The sequence below is a fragment of the Muscardinus avellanarius genome (assembly GCF_963383645.1).
Source record: "Muscardinus avellanarius genome assembly, chromosome: X".
In the NCBI taxonomy this organism is placed as follows: Eukaryota; Metazoa; Chordata; class Mammalia; order Rodentia; family Gliridae; genus Muscardinus; species Muscardinus avellanarius.
The window spans coordinates 8,583,936-8,601,503 of NC_137792.1; the positions used below are offsets into that span (position 1 = coordinate 8,583,936).

Here is a 17,568-nt window from a genome sequence, read left to right on the forward strand (position 1 = left end):
GGCCTCAATTCAAGGCACAAACAACCGATTAGACCACATGGAGAACAGAATCTCGCTCTTAGAAGATGGTCATTCCAAAAATGAACGCATAGTTTCTAATCTAGGAAAAAATATCCGACAGCAGGAATCTGACATTGAAAAAATATGGGCCCATTTTAAGAGAGCTAACCTAAGAATAATTGGAATAGAGGAGGAAAAAGAAAGAGAAACCAAAGGGATCAACAATCTCTTCAAGGAAGTAATAGCAGAAAATTTTCCAAACATAGAGCAAGAGGTTGATACACAGGTCCAGGAAACTTATAGAACTCCCTTTAGACAGGATCGGAGAAGAGGATCCCCACGCCACATCATTGTCAAAATGACCAATGTGGAAGCCAAGCAGAGAATCTTAAAGGCAACAAAAACAAAGGGCCAAGTGACATTCAGAAGCAAGCCAATTAGAATCACTCCAGACTTCCCAAACCAAGTCATGAGAGCCAGAAGGGCTTGGAGTAACATATTCCAAACTCTGAAAGAAAACAACTTCCAGCCAAAAATTTCCTACCCAGCAAAACTTTCTATCAAATTAGATGGAGAAATAAGAAGCTTCCATGACAAACAGAAACTGAAGGAATTTATGTCTTCAAAACCAGCACTAGAGAAAATACTCAAAGAGATTAACTACAAAGAAGAAATAGGTAACACACACCAGAACCAGAGAAACAAGAGTTTCCATCCAACAGTCAACTAAGATTGGTTATCTGTGGAGATTCATTACTTATGTTAGTCTTTTACCTATCTCTAAATGGTATTGTTTGCCTTTATTGTTGTTAATTTTTAGGATTTCTAGTTGGAATATTAATATACCTTCAGATATAGCATTTGGAAACATTTTATCCCATTCTATTAGTAACTTTTAACTCTGTTTAAACTGTCTTTGGATATACAGTATTTTTTTTATTTTTTTATGGAGCTTGTATACTCTTCTGTTGCCTGTGCCAATGAAATCATATCCAAGAAATCACTGCCAATTTCAATGTTGTGAAGTTTTATGACCCAGATTTTCTCCTAAAAGTTTATAGTCTTAAGATTTATATTTAGGTCTTTTATCTATTTTGAGTTAATATTTGTATATGGGATTAGGTAAGGGTCCAACTTTATTCTTTTCCATGTAATTATTATGTTTCAACAATATTTAGTTAAAAGATTATTTCCACCACCAAATGTTCATGGAAACCTTGTCAAAAATAACTTGACAATATAGGGAAGAATTTAGCTCTAGGCTTGTATTTAACTCCAATGGTTTATATATCTGCCTTTAGAATAGTACTATACTGTTTCAATTATTGTAGCTTTATATGATTTGAAATCAGAAAATATATATCTTCTAGCTTTGTTCTTTTTCAAGATCGTTTTGGGTATCTAGAGTCCATATTCCATATTAGGATAGAGTTTTTTTCTGAAAAATAAATATATAAATATATGATAGTTTCACCTAAAAAAACAGAAAAAAATATGCTCTAGTAAGAAAGAAAGCAAAAAGAAATATTGAAATGCTATCTTTAAATCATCAAACGCTTGGTATCAGACAAATGAAACTGTTATGTGAGATTATCATTTTTAATTTTGGATAAATTGCTATAATACTAGATGTCAACCACTAAGCCAAGCATGGGAGGGAGGGATGGGGAGAGAATGGGGTGGGGATCGGGTGGGGGCTGACTGGGCGATGTGTGCATGTATGTCTACAAAAGTTTGTATCCCACTATGATGTATGAATACAGTACACCAGTAAAAAAAATAAATAAAAAAAATTTCAATTGATTATGATCACTAGAAAGTTACTTATCATGTTCATGTCTGATTTCAAGTATTGTTAGAAGATTGGTTCTGTTCACATTATTATTAAAAATCTTCTTAATCTCTAAAAAAAAATAAAATAAAATGTGACAGTAAAAACTGCATCCTGTTACATTGCCCAAATAATTTTATTTAAACTCATTGTCTTACTTCTGATTTGACTGTGTTGTTATTCGTTGGCCCAGTATTTTATGGATACTGTTTTTGACAGTCACTAAAGGTTGCTAACTGGACTTCTTTTCATGCCTCCTAGTTGTCTCCCTTTAACTTTTTTTCAAAATGAGTCTAATAGCAGGAGGAAAAGGACCAGTCATCTCTGTTGTTCAGATGACTCTAGTGCTGTCCTTCTCTCCTGCTTGCCCCAAATTCAGCTTGGTTTTTCACAGAGGGTAGAACTTGGCAGTTGTGTTCGAGCCCTGGACTGAACAAACATCCTGCACTCATCTCACTTGCCTTGTCTTTAGCCTGTGATCTGTACTGTTGGACAGTAACAGTATTCTCTTTGTAGTCTCTTTTTATCACATCCTCCTGCATTTCAATCTCCTGTTCTCATAGCTCCTCTTCCACTTGCTCCTTAAATGTGTTTTGTGGGCTTCAGTCTTCTCTTGGCCTCTTACTTTCCAGCTGATATCACCTCCTTGGGTCATCTGAAACACATCCCACCTCTCCACACAGCATGATCCCATATAATCCCCAGGCAACATACACATGCCCAGATCCGCACCCAGTAGTGCTGCCTTCATCTCCACACACAACTGACTCTCGTTCTGGTTCTTCCTCTAATATAGCTTCGATTTGGTTCCTTTTCCTCCTTCACCAGCCACTTCCTCCGTTCACTCCCTAATTACCACCTCCTTGCTCTCAGTCCCTTCCCAGGTCAGTGAGCCTGTTAGCCCAAGAGGTATCTCAAAATAGGGAAATCAAAATGACCTAGCATTCTTCTCCAACCCATTCAAGCCCAGCCCATCTTTCTATATAGTTTCTTCTCTCACTACTTGTCACATTTTGTCGCAGCTGCCACCACCTGAAGTGTTTGCTCTGCTCCAGTCACAAGCACAGCACCTGCCCAGGCCTCCATCACACCTGTCAGTGTCTTCCCTCTGAATGGAACATTTTTTCTAGAGCTTGACAGCACCCTTGACTCTGTTTTAAGCACAGTGAAGAGTATTCTCAGGTTATTACCAAGTAGTGTTTGTTCACCTGCATTTTCTTTTTTTCCTCTTACTTAAAAGGGAAGATCATTTCCAAAGGAGAAAAAAAATAGTCGGTCTCTGCTAGTCTTTCATTTAGATGTCCCAAGCACAAGTATTTCTTATCCAAAAGAAGGAAGGGATATTTTTAATTTGTGAAACAAAATGAATTATCCATGAGACATGGCAATGGAAAGGCTATATGGTATAATAATATTAAAGTACCATAAATCTTATTGTTATCTTGTTCTACTAAAAGTCTGGATCAGGGTGAAGTATCATATAAAGGACCACAAAACCATACTGGACAAAAAGAAGCTCATAGCATTCTGGTTGGAACGGTATGCTAAGAGAGAAAATGGGAAACCTGTGACTGTGATGTTCGACCTGTCAGAAACTGGACTAAATAGCATAGTAAGCATTCTTTATTAATTACAAATCATTGTTTATCCTGGCTTCCTCCCCCTCTCCTTTCCTCTCTGCCGACCAAATATTGCTATAAAATGGAGCTAACTTTATTTATGCTTGGGGTTTTATTTTTTCCTCTTGCAGTGAAGTCAAATGTGGAAGTGGGTTTGCCGAGAATTAAATTTACTTCAATATCTGGCATTGGCACTAGATTTATTTCCTAGAAATAGTTATTGTGGGATACACAGGATGGAGAGAGAACACCAAGATTGACAGGGTATGAGTCAATGTGATAACAGTGAACTTTTCTTCCATGGCTCATATCCTACTGTGCCCACGCCCATGCATGGCACAGAGGAACACACTAAGTAAATATTAAGTAAAGTCTTGTATGATCACTATGACACACTTATCTCATATTTTGCAATTGCAAGATGTTCACCTGACATTTGAACATACAGCACTTTGTGATTTTGTTAGATACTTTGGTTTGCTTATTTGGTTTTGTTTTCTATATGCTTATTTGATTTCTTTAACTTTGAAAACCACTTTTTTTTTCAGGTGATTTTTGTCAAGCTTAAAAAAATTAGATAGCTGGATATAGTGCTATGTACTTCTCATCCCAGCTTCTCAGGAGGCTGAAGCAGGAGAGTCACCTAAGCCCAGGTATCCCAGGCTAGCCTGGGCAACTTAGCAAAACCCTATCTTTAAAAAAATTCAAACTAATCAGTATTTAGTGTGGGCCTTTCTCTCCTTAGTGGCGACTCCAAACCTTTCAGCAGCAATTGATACCAGTTGGCACAATTATTCTGTTGTCTCACATTTAAACTGTGGCTGATTCTGGTAACAGTAAAGTGGCATTTGCAGACCCACTCAGAACAGTGTTGAAATCTTTTTGGAAATCCACTTGGCAGAGTATGTTAAGACCTTTAAATGTTTGTATTTATACTATTTCTCCAGTAACTAATTTCTGGAAATATGTTCTAAATAAATAATCCTGAATACGGAAAAAGCCTTGTGTATCAAAAATTTTTCCAGGGCATCATTTAAAATAGTGAAAAGAACTAGAAAAAATATAAATGTCCAACACAGTGAAGTGGTAAATTATGGTGTATGTAATTGGCGAAGTATATATAGCTATGGAAAATGGTGTTTATAACAAATTTGTAGCAATATCGGAGAAATTTTAATGGAAAAGTCTGTCTATAATATATGGTGACGTAAAGCTCAAGAAAGGAAACATTAGACTTAAAAAACAGGCTAGAAAGAACTACCAAGGAGGGATTTTTGGAGTAGGGGGAGCATAGATTTTTTTTCATGTTTCCATTTCTCTTTGTTTTTTTAAGAATTCAGTGTCCTAGATTTTTCTAGTCAAGTTTTCATGTGAATCAGTTTTAAATTGAGGAATAAATCATTTTATATTCAAAATTCAAATCAAATTACCTAGATAAATAAACATTCCATAAAGATAAATCATAATTCTCTTTTCCTTTGGGTATGATAATTTTATATCTATTTTCCCAGAATCATGAAAAATAAATGTTAATGTTTTCTATTACCAAATATAGGCATAGGGAATTGACTTGCGTGTGTGATGTTTTTCAAGATACTAATATGATATCTCATCATCTTTATTTTGTATATAAAGTCTATCTGCATTACCTAATGTTTTAGTCATTATTAATGTTTTAAAGTACTTGAACCATATTGGATAATTTACTTTTACATACGATCATGATTCACAAAAGACTTAAGTCAGCTTACATAGATGTGTGCAAAATTACAAGGCAAAACATAAATCATTTGTTATAGTTGGGCTACCAGTTTGACTCTAAGCTTCCAGCTGCTGCCTGAAAGAAATGGAGGAACCATTCAAAATTATAAAGTGGTCATACTATAAAACCAGTGTTTTAGTAGAATGGTGTCCATTCCTCATAGTTGAATGAGAGAGAATAATCTTTTATGGGTCATCAAAATAAGCACCTTTACATGATAATGAAAAATATCCTCAAAAGCAAGAGCATCCGTTTAGAATGCAGAATAAGTTTTATGTAGCTATTTTATATGATCCCCCCTAATAGACATACTAGTGGTGTTCCGTGACATCTGAATTAGCAGTAACCCAGGATTTGATGAGTGAGGATATTTAATCAAAACAATGATGGAAACAAGAACACTAGACATAGACTAGGCAAAGTCTCGGGAGGGATCACAGATTATAAATTAGGTAACCAAGTTTTTATATAACTAGTTCTTAGCAATTTCTTTTTCTTAACTACAAATTATGAAACTATGCACAGTAGATATAATGATTATTTATAAAGGTATTACTACATGCTAGAATGTATCCCATAATAAATACTTAAGTTAGTTAAGGATGCTTACTCTCAGCTTACTGCATTTAAAGATGCTGCAACTCAAATGCTAGGGATGACTTCATAGAGTCTCATCTCTAGAACAACCTGCCTTTCAGTAATTGTAATGGATTTCAGTTTGCCTGATTTTATCTTTCATCTAGCAGTCATTATAAGGTGGCTGATCAGGATTAGTGAAACAGCCTGTGACCACAGAATAATATGGAATGAAATGTGAATAATATCCCTAATGACCTAATTTCCTGTTGCTATGCTCAAAGCATTAAAACTACCCAGACAAAACTTCCAGAAATGGGAGTCAATGAACAACAATTGAATATAAACTAAAACATTAATTTGAGGTTCCTGAATAAAAGAAGCTAGAAGTAAAGCAAAATAGCAGGTCAGTGTGATCAAATTAGCTGTTATGTAAAAATTAATAAAATACATTTAATTGAAGCAATTATGGGGTATAAGAAGTAGATTTAGAAAGCAAACACTAAAACAAAATTTATATATGTACTTTTTATCATTCCAGGTAGGTTATAAACTGTATGTTTATTTGTTTCAATAATTCTGTAATTATTCAGTACTTCTGTATAAGGATTGGATTTAAATCCACTTTGTGCCCTATTGCCTTACTAACCTCAAGTGTATAACTAGTTTGAGTAATAATTTTTAAAACATCACTAAAGTATCTGATTTCTTCAGTTCAATTTTAGGGTTGATTATCGTAAATAGTGACCTAAAATCTTAATCTTTAATACTTATATATGAGCTTATGTTTTTAAGAATTTAATAATTGTCTCATCTGCATTTAATAATTTATGACCTTTATAAATGTGCAATTTAAACTTCTCTACTATGGGCAGTCTTAAAGCTTTAATCTTTATTTTAGGACATGGACTTTGTACGCTTTATCATCAACTGCTTTAAGGTTTATTACCCTAAATACCTCTGTAAGTAACTTACTCCTTTACAAAAACATAATATATTGAAATGATACTATATTATTATTAATTATTATTATTATTATTATTTACTTTCATATCTGATATATTGTTTTCTGAAGAGATTTAAATGTGTTCATACATAGACATTTTAAGTACATAAAGAGAAATTTTTTCATGAGTAGTTATTGTCCTTTACAGTTAGTTTTAAGAGTTTCAAGCTTTAAACTGTATATATGGCATCCTGTAACATGTGCACACCATATATTCATACACAGATACATACAAATAGACATTTAAGGATTAGCCTATCTTATTAATTTTTCAATTGAGAAATTACTTCGAATAGTTATTTAGAAATTGATTCATACTTGTTATATAGAACTTTCTATATGCAAGGATAGCAACATCAATACATAAAATACTCTGTATTAATAACTGCTATTTAAAAATTGTCATAAGAAAATACTTGACTAGAGAGCCCTACATTTGAATCTGGCATTTGGCATTTATTTCTTTGTTTTTAGTTGTAACTCTTCAATTAGTTACCTAAACGAAGAATTCCTAAACCTTTTTCTTTTGTTGAGTATAGATGATGAGTTTTCCCTGGGAAGCAGACAAAGCCCATATGCAGTCAAATATATTTAACCCCAATGGGTTAAAAAGGAAAAGACAGAAGAGAGGCAATAGGGGCATCTAAAATGGAAATTCACAGATTTTTCTGGGCATACTCCTGGAAAATACTTCAATTAGAGTCTTTGGGGATTTGTAACTCAGGCAACACTAAAGCACAAAACTCCCTAAATCATCTGACTTTGGCATGTTTTCATATTATTATTATTGGTAACATGAAGTGAGAAACAGATAAAAACCATAATGGATATTGAGTCAGTGCCATCCCAGCCCTATACTCTCATCTCTATAGAGACAGTATTTGTGAATGTGCTTAGATAAAGAAAATGGCCTGTAATATACAGTTTGGCAAACCTGTAGGATCTACAGTCCCTTAAGAATCCTTCCAGCCGAGTGTGGTGGCACACACTTGTAATCCCCGCATTTGGAAGGCAGAGACAGGAGGATCACGCAGGTTCGAAGCCAGCCTTGCTTAAGAGACCCTGTTTCCAAATAAAAGTATAAAAAGTAGGTGTCTGGGAGTGTAGCCCAGAGGTAGAAGGGTTTCCAGGAACCCCAGTGCCACCAAAAACAACAACAACAAAAAGAATCCTTCCAGCTGGTTGTGGTGGCACACACTTGTAATCCCAGCATTCAGAAGGCTAGACAGGAGGATTACCATTCTCGGACAGCCTCAGCTACTTAGTGAGGTGCTTTACAATTCAGTGAGACCCTGTTTCAAAATAAGAAATAAAAAATAGTGCTGGGGGTAGCTCAGAGGTAGAATGACCCCAGGTTCCATCCCCAGTACTGTAAAAAAAAAAAAAAAAGAATCCTCTCTATATCTGGCAATACTCTGATTCTTAAGGCTTGTTGAGCAGTGCCAATCCATAGAGGTACCTATGGAGTCTGTAGATACTCCATATTATTAGTTTATTTCTCTTATGAACAAAGTGAAAATAAAATATCCACTTGATTTTTGAATATCTAAAGGAGTTGGTGAAGAGCCCCTTAGAAATAATATGAATGCCATATTTATAAAATACATCCAAATAGTTTTGAGAGAACTATTAATAAATTCAGGGATCTAGGTAAATGTGATTTGGAATGCTGTTCATTTCATATACATATATATTCTACCAATGTAGCATAGTTTTGCAGACTTGAATTTTGTGGAATCCTAAATTTGTCATTCTTCAATATCTATCATGACATATAACCATGATTTCAGTTAGGCTTGGGGCCGCATGCCTATAATTCCAGTACTTGGGAGGCTGACACAGGAGAATTGCAGGTTTGAGGCCATCATCAAAAGATTTAACAAGCCGGGCGTGGTGGCGCACGCTTGTAATCCCAGCATTCAGGAGGCTGAGACCTGAGGATCATGGTTCGCGGACAGCCTCAGCTAAATAGTGAGGCCCTCTGCAACTCAGTGAGACCCGGTTTCAAAATAAGGAATAAAAAGCAGGGCAGCAGGTGTAACTTGGAGGTCGAATGCTCCTGGGCTCCATCCCTAGACCTGCAATATATATATAACAAGACCCTCAACAACTTAAGGAGACCCTGTTTCAAAATTTTAAAAAATGAAGCTGGGAGTGGTGGTGCATGCCTATAATCCTGGTATTTGAGAGACTGAAACAGGAAGATCACAGGTGAGATTTTCAGCATCCTAGCAAGCCCTGTTTCAAAGTTTAAAAAATTAAAAAGGGCTGTAGGTGTAGCTTAAAGGTAGAATGTCCCTGGGTTCAATCCCTAGTACCACAATAAATAAATGAATAAATACATAAATAAATACATAAATAAATATTGAAAATGCTCAGAGGTAATGCCTCTCAGTTCAATCCCTAGTATATAAAAAAAAGTATGACCAGTATATCTTAAGCATATTCCAGATGAAGACTGGCCTGTGAAGAACCAGGGTAACTCTTAACTTTTACCTTATTCTTTTTTATGTACTTAACTTGTCCTACATTATTATAGTCATTCTTGGAGGTTCTCTGCTCAGAGAAGAGTGAAATGGCGTAGCAGTTCATCTGGAATAGAAGAATTAATTGGACCTCCAAACTCTTCTTTGTGGTGTCTGGTTCTTTCTCATAGTTGTCAATAAGGCTCTTTAATATCTTCAAGTCAGTGTGTAAATAGTACTTCTGTGTACTTTGGAATTATTGGCTTCCTGGAACTCATAAGATTAAAAAAGTAGGAATGGGTTTTTTGTTTGTTTCTTAGAGCACTATGATTTATTAAAAGTGGAGAGGACAGCTATGAGATTGGTTTAACAGTATAATCGCTAGAGATTTTCAGTTATAATTGAAACCCTCAATTAGATATGGAATTTTTTAAATCCTGTGGTCTTCAGTATTTGTATGACATATCATGTTCAAAGACTTCACTTATTTTCTTTGTTACCTTTCTGCAATCACCAAAAGCAATAAATGAACAAAGGAACCGACTGTTTGCCAAAGGACAATGACTGTGCATTATCGATTTCCTACCAGTCATCCTCTTGGGCAAGACACTAACCATTGTGAGATGTTAGTTCAGTCCCAGCACTATTCACACTTCACTGAATTAGAACTCGGTCAACCAGCTCAGGTTTTACTTCTACTTAAGTGACCAGTTTTTTTCTAGGCCAGGTATAAGTGATATTGGTGGAGAAACTAAGTCACATTCAATGGATTATTTTCATCTTTCAGCAAAAATGGTGATCTTTGATATGCCTTGGATAATGAATGGTGAGTACATTACTTATGTTCTCCTAAAACGAAATGTCTGATTTGCTTTTTCCTTATTTTGTCAAGTTCTACATCTCTTAAATTAAAAACTTTAATATACTTAGTGTATACTGTTAAAAAGCTGGCGTTAGAATAGTCAAAGACTGGTTCCAAGCAAATGGGGCTGACATTCTGTCCTTAGACCCTGGGGGTGCCTATTAATCTTTTCTAAAAATAGCCTTAAGGTATTCAGCCATTCAAGTAAAACTCTATCCAAAAGCCTCAATTTGTCATGCATAAATTAGAGTGTGTCACAGAACACAATCCTTGGGTAGATTTTCTCATGGACTTCCAAGTGTTCGGGAAGAAGGTGGGATGCCCACGGAATATGCTAAGCATAGAAACTCACCTCAGCCTCAGCTTTTAGAGTTCTTATTGGGACTCCATTATATAGACATGATTGATTAACCTTATGCTTGATCTCAATATCCAGTCTCCAGAAGACTACTGATATTGAGTGATCCTATTCTAAATCACGTTGGTCTTTCTGCCCTGACCAGCTCCCACCCTAAATCATATTGTTCTCCTGTGATCCAAAGCCCCCAGGTAAAGAAAGACAATCCCATCAGACGTGAAGATTACCTCCCTGAAGCTGAGGGCAAGGGCCAGACCTCTCTTTGGTGAGGCTAATTTTTCACAACACAGAAGAAAACTCACTTGCCTGGAAAAGGGCATCAATGAAAACCCACAACTAACATTGTTTAAAAATTATATCTCAATAAAGCTATTATAAAATGTCAGATTTAGCACTTTAGTTAATTCCAGTGCCATAGCTTCAAACCTGTCAACTCACAAACATTAAATCGAAATTATTGAAAATTTAAATGTTGTTGTGCAAGAAGAAAACCCCTTAAATCATAGTGAGCCGAAGTAGAAATGTAATTTTCTGAACTGCTATTTAATGTTTATCATGCTGTTCTTATTTCCTGTTTTCTTCACCAACACTTTTGCACATTTAATGCAGTATTCCGCATTTAGTTTCTTTAAAATGTGCTTAGAATGTCACATTGGAAATGAGACTTAAAAATTAAGGATAAATAAGAAATGGCATGACAGGACAAGATTGTAATTACCAAACAGCTGCATCTAATAACAGTTTATTCCTGTAGATTCAGTAAGTTCCCTGCAGTTATATAAACTGCAGAGCCTGGGAAAAAAGCAGAGAAGTTTAGAATTAGGAAGGAAATCTGGGGTCAGGTCACACCCATAATGAGGAAGGCTATTTCCTTCTCTTCCTGATTTCTCCTTTGAGAAGGTTTTCCAGATTGAGGGCTTATCAGAATCATAAAGTAAATGACTCTCCATTCTATTGTGTAGATAATCCCTAAATCATGTGGCAGTGTGATTCAGTGTCTAGAAATCTTAGTAGTTGGGATCATCAGTGGATATGTTCAGAGTCCCAAGCCCTGATACGTTTATTAATGAGCATTGGGGTAATTTAATCTTGCCGCATCTGGATGGAACAATTCAAACCCCTAAGTGACAGTCGCGCTATAAAAGCCTACAGGAATTGACAATGTTAATTAAGTGCCCTCTATTGTAAAGATAAATATTCACAGATTATAGCCCAAACAGGTTTCATAAGACCCAGGTTAACACAAACAATGGATTGATAAGGAGAATAAAAATAATTTAATGAAGTGACTTTTTCTTTCTTTAGCTGCTTTCAAAATTGTGAAGAGCTGGCTTGGCCCAGAAGCAGTGAGTTTGTTGAAGTTTACAAGTAAAAACGAAGTCCAAGACTATGTCAGCATAGAATACCTGCCTCCCCATATGGGTGGAACTGTAAGTATAGACCTTGAAACTTGTTTATAAAATAGCACTGTGGAGCAGCACAGTTTTATTTCTTAAAAATATTTCTAATACATATTTATTAAATATAGTTATTAAATATAACTTGACAATATTTAGGTTGTTTGGTTTTTACAATCTACTGTGTATACTATCTGCCTGGCAAAATTGTATTCAATGAGAACCAGTGACCAAAAAGATGAAAAAAATTTTAGTATGTCCCCTCCCTCCCTCCCTTCCTTTCTTTCTTTCTTTCTTTCATTAGAAAAGTCTCAAACCAAAATTTTTAAATTGAAGTCTGTTGCTTTCCTTTTCTGAGGCTTTGTATTTTGCATTTTAGCCTAGTACAAATGAGAGTTGTTCATTTCAGATACTACCGATGATTTAGTAAAACGTCATTCCTGATATTACCATATTACCATCTCATTTTATTTGTTTGTTTATTTATTTAGTTAGTTAGCTAGTTAGTTTTGTACTAGGGATTGAGCCTAGGGATATGTCACCTCTGATAGAAACCCATAGACCCCTTTTTTTTCTTCTTGTGGTACTGGGGATGGAACCTGGGTGCATTGTACCTCTGAGCTACACCCCTAGCCCTAGTTTTTAGTCTATTTTTGAAACAGGGTTTCACTGAGTTGCAAAAAGCCTCACTAAGTAGCTGAGACTATCCAAGATCTTCTGGTCTCCACCTCCTGAATGCTGGGAATGTTGGGATTACAAGCATACACCACCACATCCGGTGCTCCTTTATTTTTTTTCTTTTCTTTTTTTTTTTTTTTTTTTTTTTGAAACAGGGTCTCAATAAGTTGCTGCAGCTATCCTTGAACCTGTGTGATCCTCCTGTCTCCACCTCCCAAGTACTGGGATGACAGGCGCAAACCATCATGCTTGGCTTACCACCTAGTTTTAAAGCTAAGTAATACTATGGAAAATCATGGTAACAATTTTATTTGAATTGTCACTTTTAATAATCTGCCCATGATCTCAAAATCAGCAGCATTTAATAAAAGTTATTTTTATATTTGCCTATGGAAAAGGTTATTTTATTTTCATCTTCGTGTTGCTAATGGTATATTTCTTGAAGCCATAGCAAAAATGATAGTAGGACTACTGTTACCATAATTAGTCCTCTTTGGACCAATAGTTATTTTCTAACCTAATCTTTTATCATTACTAATATTGCTGTAGTGAATACATACATACATACATACATACATATAAATATATATATGTGTATATATATAGTATTGCTACAGAGAATATATACTTGCTAGGCAAGTATACTAGATATAGTATATAAAAGTAAAATATAATGCAGGGCGTGGTGGAGCACACTTGTAATCCCACTCTGGGGAGCTAAAGACAGGAGGATCGTGCTGGTTCGAAGCCAGCCGCGCTGGCTTAAGAGACCCTGTTTCCAAATTTAAGAAGTACAAAAATAGGTCTGGGAGTGTAGCCCGGAGGTAGAAGGGTTTCCAGGAACCCCAGTACCACCAAAAAAAATGTAAAGTTATATATATATATATATATATATATATATATATATATATATATATGTGTGTGTGTGTGTGTGTGTATATATATATTAAAGTCCTAGAAGTAAAATCATTGTTTATATTTAGTTTATATTAGTCAATGGGTATATTTAGTTTATAATTTGGTTAGTTAATGCCAAATTTCTTCTAACAACACTGTATCCATTTAGCAAAATAGTGTGAGAACACTCGTGCCACATCATTGCCAAAACCTCATATTCTCATCATTGTAATCCTTGCCAATCTTGGGTAAAAAGTATTTTGTGGTGATTTCAATTTTCATTTCTTGTATTATAAGTGATGTTGAGCACTTTTTTATGACTTCAAAGGCAGCCTTTTCCTGTGAAGTCTGTAGCACATTTACCCCTTGTTCTGCTAGGTTTATATTAACAAAAATCATCTTTTGTTTCTGATATGGGTGGTGCATATTTTTCTAGTTATGGCTGTCTTAAAGCCAAAAGGGAGAAAAACTTCCTTTATATTATTTGTCTTTAGAGGCTTTTTCTTGGTTGGTTGGCCGGTTGACTGATTAGATATTGTTTTGCAGTGCTGGGAATTAAACCCCAGGGCATTGTGTGTGCTAAGAAAATACCATGTCATGGAGCTACACCTCCAGCCCATTATTGATATTTTTGTGCCTTCTAGGTTTTATAGCATGTGTAGAAAGGCCTTCACTACTTAGATTTCTTATCTGTTAGTTTTTAAGCCTCTTTTGTTTCATTCCAGTGCTTTTCTGGTTTAAAAAATACACAGATATGTGATCCATCTGAAATTCTTTTTGGAGTAAGAATGAGCTAGAGCTCTAACTTGATTCTTTAGATATGTAACCTGTGATTGTCCCACACTACCTTTTTATTCTTTTCCTTCCTGGTTTGAAATGTCTCCTGTATTTTGAATTACTCTGTCTAATCAAGTCTGGCTTTTTTTTTTTTTTTTGGCCAAACTAATAAGAAATCTTTCTCTGTCTACCTCTTAGCAGACTGATATAAAATCATTTTCTTCCCTTTTTTTGTGGTACTGGGGATTCAACCCAGGGTCATTCTATCTCTGAGTTATACCCCTGGCGCTTTTTTAATGTTTTTATTTTGAAACAGAGTCTCCCTAAGCTGCTAAATGTCTCACTAAGTTTCTAAGGCTGGTCACAAAACTGTGATCCTCCTATCTCAGCCTCCCAAGTACTGGGAATACAGGACTGTACCACCATGCTGGCTCAAAATTCTTTTCTTTTAGGATCCTTTCAAGTACAGCTATCCACCACTAGTAGATGATGACTTCCAGACACCATTATGTGAAAATGGCCCTGTTGCCAGTGAGGATGAAACTTCAAGTAAAGAAGATATAGAAAGTGATGGCAAAGAAAACTTGGAAACAATTTCTAATGAGGAACCAACAACTGTTCCAAAAAAGGTAATTTTATGAATAAGATAAAATAGAATCAAAAGCTATGACTTAGCCCCAATTCTGCCACTAGCTGGCTGTGGGATTTGGGATAATTTACCTAACTCACTGCCCTACCACATCTTTATGTATAAAAAGAAAGAGAAAGGGTAAAATGAGCTGGCCAATAGCATGGCTGCAGAGTATGAAAGGTTGATTCCATTCGTGCTTTGTATAAAAACCAGCAAAATGCATCTGGAAGGAATTGCTTGGTCTAAATTATTTTGGCTTGTTGGAGATTTAAAAATAAAATTGATTCATTTAAACCTTTTCCTTGATCTGCTTCCTTTTTCTGTCTCATTTTTAAATAAATTAGTTGTCACTCTTTTGACACATTTTCAAGAGTTATGATAAATTAATAAAATGTTGTAATTTCAAACAAACCTAAAGGTTCTTAAGGGAAGAACATTGTTATATTTTCTACAGTGACATGTTTATACCAGGCAGTCAAATATATTTTCAGGGTCATGTTAATTTGGATTGAATCAAAATAATATCAATTCTTTTGCCTAAAGATCTTTCCAGCTATCCATGGGAAACTAAAATATCTTTATCTTTTCTTTCTTGGTGTATGTGTCTTTAGATTAACCCAACCGAATCTATTCCCAAAGCAGAAGAAAATGAAAAAGTTGATTCAAAGATGAAAGCTTTCAAGAAACCACTGAGTGTATTCAAAGGACCCCTATTACATATCAGGTAATAGTTGAAGGTTTTATTAACTATCCTGTTACAACATTAGCTTTCAACACAAAGTGACAACATATCTTGATCATCTTGAATCACTGCAATAATAGGAAAACTTGCAGTGTTTTTGAAACTGGGAATACAAAACTAAGGGTTATTTAAAAGATTTCGAGCCAGGTGTGGTGGCGCACGCTTGTAATCCCCGTGCTTGGGAGGCTGAGACAGGAGGATTGGACAGGTTTGAAGCCAGCCTCAGCTACTTAGTGAGGCTCTCAGCAACTTAGTGAGACCCCATTTCCAAATAAAACATCAAATAGGTCTGGGAGTATGGCCCAGAGGTAGGAGAGCCCCTGGGTTCCAACCCCAGTACCAAAAAAAAAAAAAAATGATTTGCTTTCCATATATAGTAGGTATTTAAAGCCAACTTCTTATTTTTATTCCATTCAATATGTATAAAGGGCCCTTATCATCCATCAGGTAATAAAATATTCATATGCTAATAAATTTAAATGGCATGTATTTTTCTCTTATTTCTGATACTTGTACAATTAGAGTGGTGCCAAAAATGGAACTGAAAGACACATTTGTTAATTTACTTTTTAAAAGCCAAAAGTGAATTAAAAACAGGATTTTTAATAAAGCCTAATTTCAGCACATCTCCACTTCTGTTAAAAAATTAGGATTGGGGAGCAAACAAGACAACCTAAATGAGGGGATTGGAAGGGGGAAGAAGGAAACTCTGTAAAGCACACGATGTACTTAAATATATCGAAGTCAACCACTAAGCCAAGCATGGGAAGGAGGGATGGGGAGGGAATGGGGTGGGAATTGGGTAGGGGCTAAATGAGTGATGTGTGCATGCATGTCCACACAAGTTTTTTACCCCGATATGATGTATAAATATAATGCACCAATTAAAAATTTAAAAAAATTAGGATTGGGGGCCAGGGCTATACTTCAGTTTAGAGCTCTAGCCCGGCATGCATTTGGCCCCATAAAATAGATTTAGAGAAGCTGGGCATAATGGCACGTGCTTATAATCCTGGTATTTGGGAGGCTAAGACAGGAGAATTACAGGTTTGAGAACATCCTCAGCAAGTAATAAGACTCTCAGAAACCTAGAAAGACCCTGTTTCAAAACAAATAATAAAAGGGCTGGGGCTGTAGCTCAGAGGTAGAATACCCCTGGGTTCAATCCCCAGTACCACCAAGAAATAGTTAGAATTATTTCTTGTAATATTATGTAAGGACCTCTTTCTCAATGGTGCTTTTGAAAGTTGGTAAATCTATTTAACCTTATATTTTATGTTAATATTGCTAAACCAACATCCATTAGTGATGATCTAATGTAGCATTTTCTGTCCCTTGAAAATTTCCTCTGTTACTGTTTGAGATGTCTCATGTCAACACCACCAACAGACATTTAAAAAAATCTAAGATTCTCTAGTTGACAAAATGTGTTTGTTTTCATATATTTTGAGTAGTGCTGTAATTAAATTTATTGCCATTGTCTGTATATGTATATGAATTAGGAGACATATACATACATTGCCATTCTCCGCCTTTGAATAATTTTAATATATTTTATTGGCTCAATTTAATTATAAAGCAAAATAAGGTCCAATGTAGTATAAATACACATACCCACAACACTTAGTATGATTCTCACTGAATCCTATCCTTTCCCGCCTCCCAGCTCCCTGTACATGTTAATTATATTGGTGATTATATATTTGTATATGGACCTAGCATCATTTGAACTGTTTCCTTCAACATATCTCCTTTTCCCCTCCTGACTACCTTCCCCAAATAACATTCTACTATTCTACTCTGGTCTCCCTCATTTATCTCAAGTCCCTTTATTTATTTATTTATTTATTTATTATTATTATTATTTTTTTGTGTGTGTGTGGTACCTCCGGGATACATTCCCACGGGCTACACTCCCAGACCTATTTTTTAACTTTTTTTTATGTGGAAACAGGGTCTCTTAAGCC

The 17,568-nt window shown here is 35.4% G+C and overlaps 1 protein-coding gene across 1 annotated transcript in view; it reads left to right on the plus strand.

Annotated features, from left to right (window-relative positions):
- Positions 1-17,568, plus strand: part of MOSPD2 (motile sperm domain containing 2) — a gene marked incomplete at its 3' end in the record, with an annotated part of 54,498 nt that overhangs the window by 26,267 nt on the left and 10,663 nt on the right. Inside the window, exons 4-9 of the mRNA XM_080719365.1 lie at positions 3,289-3,443; positions 6,690-6,750; positions 10,047-10,085; positions 11,785-11,909; positions 14,681-14,857; positions 15,471-15,583. Of these exons, the coding sequence (XP_080575491.1) occupies positions 3,289-3,443; positions 6,690-6,750; positions 10,047-10,085; positions 11,785-11,909; positions 14,681-14,857; positions 15,471-15,583 (670 nt within the window). The remainder of the gene's footprint in view (positions 1-3,288; positions 3,444-6,689; positions 6,751-10,046; positions 10,086-11,784; positions 11,910-14,680; positions 14,858-15,470; positions 15,584-17,568) is intronic.